At 50.8% G+C, this 5194-nt stretch overlaps 1 protein-coding gene across 1 annotated transcript; it reads right to left on the bottom strand.

Moving 5' to 3' along the window:
- Positions 1-2120: 2120 nt before the first annotated feature.
- LOC129165317 (transcription factor SOX-11) lies at positions 2121-3512 on the bottom strand. Its single transcript, XM_070544538.1, has one exon. The coding sequence runs from the start codon at positions 3390-3392 to the stop codon at positions 2262-2264; it is 1131 nt and encodes a 376-aa protein (XP_070400639.1). The 5' UTR covers positions 3393-3512; the 3' UTR covers positions 2121-2261.
- Positions 3513-5194: the final 1682 nt, after the last annotated feature.

Raw genomic sequence — 5194 nt, forward strand, 5'->3', positions numbered from 1 at the left:
CACACACACACACACACACACACCAGGATTAGGTTAAAAATGGGAGCTCCTCAGAACCTCTGATGGGAGGATCTGGGTTCTAGTTCCAGGGTTCTGATGTGGAGACGCTCTGAAACAAACACACCTGAACCTGGTTCTGTCTCCTGGTAACAGACTGCAGGTCTAAACATCCAAACTTGATGTTTGTGTTGTTTCCTCGATCAGAACCAACTTGTTCTGGGCTGAAGTGATGCTGGATGCTTTCTGATGTTCTGGATTCAGATCCCGCTCCATGACCTCACTGAGGTCCAACACCTACTCATGACCCTACATGTCATCGCGGCCTTTTAACAGATCCTGAACCAGCTCATTTGGACCCGTCGGTCAGAAATGAGACAGAGCAGAACTGGTTCTGATCACCAGAACCAATTCTGCTCTCTAACTGTTTAGTAGTAAAATGTGACACGTGGGAATGTCCTGCAGTTCTTATTTGGTTTCATTTAAAAACAAACTCATTAAACCATGGTAGAAAATTAAATGGGTTGCCATGGCAACACAATCAGCAGCTGAACTAGTTTTGTGATGATCCGTGGACATTTAAGGCTTCAGCATAATTTCTGTAACTCCTGAGAGGCAAAAGCAAACCTTTAGTAATATGAGCACCAGTTATTCTTTTATTTTGAAAATCAGATTCTTCTGGAAAGTCTTCAAAGTTCCTGAGATTCAGAAAATCTCAAAGATTTTAATCCCAGTCATGAATTTTGACTCTTAAAATCTGAGACGTGGACAAAACCCCGGAATCCGAGACAACTTTGTTAGATGAAATGTCGTTAGCTGCAGAAATGCATCGATCTGGTACAAAAGGCTGATACTGGTCACCACGTATCCCTCAGCAGGGAAATGGTGTCGGCTGTAGTCACCAGACTGGTCCACAGCCCATCAGACACAAACTACCGGTCTACACATACCCAGGGACGTTTAGCATGTGTGTGGTCTGTGGAGGAAATCCCAGCAACAGCTGCAGCCCAAGGATTAATTTAAAGTGACTTTTGAATTTAACCTTCTTCTGTAGATGTTTTAACTCCAGTATCATCTTTAAGTTATGAGCACCATTAAACTGCTTCCTGTTAAAAGTTTTAGAGAAATCATAGGTGGTGATCGGTATTGGCCTTCTTAGCCAGAACTGGTGCTTAACCAGGATCAGAGCAGCAGCCAATAGGAGCCCAGGGTTCATCTAAAGCAGAGGTTTTCAACTCTGGTCCTGCATGTCCGGTACCCAGCATGTTTTAGTGGTTTCTCTGATTCAGCAGCCGATTCCCCTGTGCAGCAGCTCATCAGGCTCTGCAGAAGCCGGTTATTCACCTGCTGATTTAAATCAGGTGTGTTGAAGCAGGTTATATCCCTGATGATCTAAAGGATCAATGAGAAGACTCAGTTCCAGCTGATTTATTCAGTGTGACAAACAGATTTTATCACAAAAGGACGAGTTTACACGTTTTCTCATCTGCTATCAGAAACACTAGTGGCGGCCTTTTAGCTCCACCCTCTTTTCTTTCATATTGCACAAAAATAATGAGCAAAACAAACACGTGCTGCTGATGGAAGTGGTAGAAAAATAATAAGAAAGGCAACAGAAAATCCAGTTTCTCTCCTGCTCACATTGAAATACACAAACTTCTAAACTATTTTACACAACCTGTACAATCTGACCAGTCCTCCCTGTAAACATCTGTCTGTACACCCTTAAAACATCTGCAAGGCATTAAAGCAAGGCAGGCTGCAGGGAATCAAACCCTCACATGCTCAGAAAAAAACAGTGGAAGTAGAAGTGCCTGACATTCCCTCTGAATGTACAAAAATATGCCTGAAAATAGTTTTATTTTGAGTTTATTAAAAAGCTGAGGTACGTTTGGTTTTCTCGTTTTTGTAAATATCAAAATGTTTCCTGTTCGGGTTTCAATGAGCTGCAAACTCACTAAAACAAGGTTAAAAGGTCAGAAACCTGCAGCAAAAGTCCTGAAATCAGAGTTCTGTTGGGGCTGAGCGGGAATGCATAGTCCGGGTTCGGGTCCTGGTTCTGACCCGAGACACTGAAAACTAAACCCATAAAACCCTGTTGGTCGTTTCATTTCCTCCACCACGGGGAGCGACTCCGAGCCAAGAGCACAGCCGACCCCCGCGCACTGAGCCCGGGCAGCAGCGTCACCCCGCTCCCTGACTGGTTCTGGATCACCCCTCAGAACCGGTTCCGAGACAGACTCGGGAGCCGAACCCGCGCTGGGTCAGTAGGTGAAGACCAGGTCCGAGAAGTTGGCCTCCAGCCAGTCCCCAGCGATCATCTCGCTGAGCTCCGGTGTGCAGTGGTCCGGGAAGTCGAAGTGGGAGCCGAGGCTGACCCCGCTGCAGGAGTCCAGGTCTTTGTCCACCAGGGACAGACTAAGGCCGCCCGCGGACCCGCAGGAGGACGAGGTCCACGGGTCGGAGGAGGAGCTGAAGCCGCCCAGGAAGTTGAGGGCGAGGTCGGCTCCGTCGGCTGGGAGGTCGTCCGGGTCCTCCCCGCAGCAAGAGGAGGTGGACCCGGACCGGGAGGAGGAGGCTGGTGAGAGGGAGGCCGGGTAGGAGGAGGTGCTGCCTCCCTGCCGGGTGATGTTCTTGAAGCTATAGAAGTGCCGTCCGGACGGGTAGAACTCCGGTTCGGCGGAACTCAGACTCCGGCTGGACGGGACTTTGGTGACCCGGTACCGGGACGGTTCGTCCTCCTCGCCCCGTTTGGAGCCCTGCTCCTCATCCTCATCGGAGTCATCTTCATCCTCGTCATCCGTAAAGTCCCGTTTGACGCTTTTAAAGCTGCTGGTCAACATGTACCGGTACCGGTGGTCCTGGTGCTGAGGGAGGGGTCTGCCGGTAACGGCCACCGGTTTGCGGGGTTTTAACTTGGAGAATTTTTTGGCGGCGGGGGGGATCTTGTTGGCCGGTCTCGCGCTGCTTTTCTCCGGGGACTGAGCGGAGGACTTCCCCGCGGGAAACGCGCAGCCCTCCGTCTTGGGCTTCTTCTTGGGCCGGTACTTGTAGTCCGGGTAGTCGGCCATGTGCTTGAGCCGGAGCCGCTCCGCCTCCCGTATGAACGGGACCTTCTCGGTGTCTTTCAGCATCTTCCAGCGCTTCCCGAGCCGCTTGGAGATCTCCGCGTTGTGCATGTCCGGCGACTGCTCCATGATCTTCCTCCTCTCGATCTTGGACCAGACCATGAAGGCGTTCATGGGCCGTTTGATGTGACCCGAAGCCGTTTTACACCAGTCCGGCTTCAGCGGCACATGGGCGCGCGCCGACACCGCCAGCGGCTCGCGCTCCTTGGGATCAGCAGCCCCGCGAGACTCGGCGATGACCCCTACGTGCTCCGTTTGCTGAACCATTGCGAGAACCCTCTTTATATCACGGACGACTTGAAAAGACCCTCCGCTGATGCTCCAGTTCCGTTCGCTTCTTCTAACTCGGTTCGAGCAGAGCTGCTCCTCTCAGGCCGTCCGCATCTCGACTCTGCTGCCGAAACTCTCCAACCGGTATCTAATTAACAGGATGACCGTGCGCGCGACGCTTGTCATTTTAGCCAATCACTGCCCACTTTGATTCAAACATCCTTCCCCCTTCACCTGTCTCAGCCAATCAGAGCTCCGAACTCTTCCTGCATACTGTCCGTAATTTACAAAAATGAAATAATTACAGGCTCCGAGCTGATTTTATTGGAGTCTAGTGAACATAATCAAAACAGTTCTTGCATCTTAATCGAACTGAAGTTGTGAGCAGGAATGTTTCAGCACCCTGGATGTTTAAGAGGTCATGAATTAAAAAAAATAGACTCATACTTTTGATTTTAAACAATATTCAACACTAATTAATCTGAATTTGACTCCTTGAGTAAAACATAAACAGAATAAATAGAAAGATAATAAAACAGTTTGTAATGTGACACGTTTACATTAAAGCAGCAATGACCTTCTGGGAAATTTCTGATTGAGGCTGGGGACCTCCAGGGAGTTTAAGGGCTAAGGTGGATTTCAGGGATCCAGATAAGCCTACATATGTGTTTATTATAGGCCCTGTGGTGTCTCCTGTCTGGAGCCTCCTGAGTCCTGTCGGCCAACAGAGGGCGTCCAGCCAGACCAGAATGTAGAGATAAATTCAGAGATGAGTTCAGTGCTGCTGCATCACAAAACAGCTGTTTTACATCTGAAAAGGGGACTCCACAGCTCTGACCTTCAGCTCTTGCTGGGTAGGTTCGCGGCTGAGTGTGAAGCGGCTGGGATGAGGATCAGCACCTCCAAATCTGAGACCATGGTTCTCGACTGGAAAAAGGTTGGCTTGACAACTCCGGGTCGGGGGAGAGGTCCTACCTCAAGTGGAGGAGTTTAAGTATCTCGGGGTCTTGTTCACGAGTGAGGGTAGGAGGGATCGGGAGATCGACAGGCGAATTGGTTTGGCGTCTGCAGTGATGCGGACGCTGAGCCGATCTGTCGTGGTGAAGAGGGAGCTGAGCCAGAAAGCCAGGCTCTCGATTTACCGGTCGATCTACGTCCCAGTCCTCACCTATGGTCATGAGCTTTGGGTAATGACCGAAAGAACGAGATCGCGGATACAAGCGGCCGAAATGAGTTTCCTCCATAGGGTGGCCGGGCTCAGCCTTAGAGATAGGGTGAGGAGCTCGGACATTCGGGAGGGGCTCAGTGTAGAACCGCTGCTCCTCCGGATCGAAAGGAGCCAGTTGAGGTGGTTTGGGCATCTGGTCAGGATTCCTCCTGGACGCCTCCCCGGTGAGGTGTTTCTGGCATGTCCTGCCGGCAGGAGGCCCCCGGGTCGACCCAGGACACGTTGGAGAGGTTACATCTCAAATCTGGTCAGGGAACGCCTTGGGGTCCTGCCGGAGGAGCTGGTGGAGGTGGTCGAGGAGAGGATGGTCTGGAGCTCCCTAGTTGGGATGCTGCCCCCGCGAACCGGACCTGGATAAGCGGAGGAAGACGACGACGACGACTCCACAGCATCAGACATTGTTTTAACTTCACCCATCAGACATGAAGGGGCAGAGTGGGTCAAAGACAAAGCTGTAAGAACTTCTGCAAGAGTCCTGCTGCCACAGAGTCAAGTCTCCAGACGATCAGCTGGAGGTCGGTGCATCTCAGGTCCGGTTTCAGGCCTTAAGCATGATTCATGCTTAAGCAAA

The sequence above is a fragment of the Nothobranchius furzeri genome, chromosome 2, assembly GCF_043380555.1.
Source record: "Nothobranchius furzeri strain GRZ-AD chromosome 2, NfurGRZ-RIMD1, whole genome shotgun sequence".
NCBI lineage: Eukaryota > Metazoa > Chordata > Actinopteri > Cyprinodontiformes > Nothobranchiidae > Nothobranchius > Nothobranchius furzeri.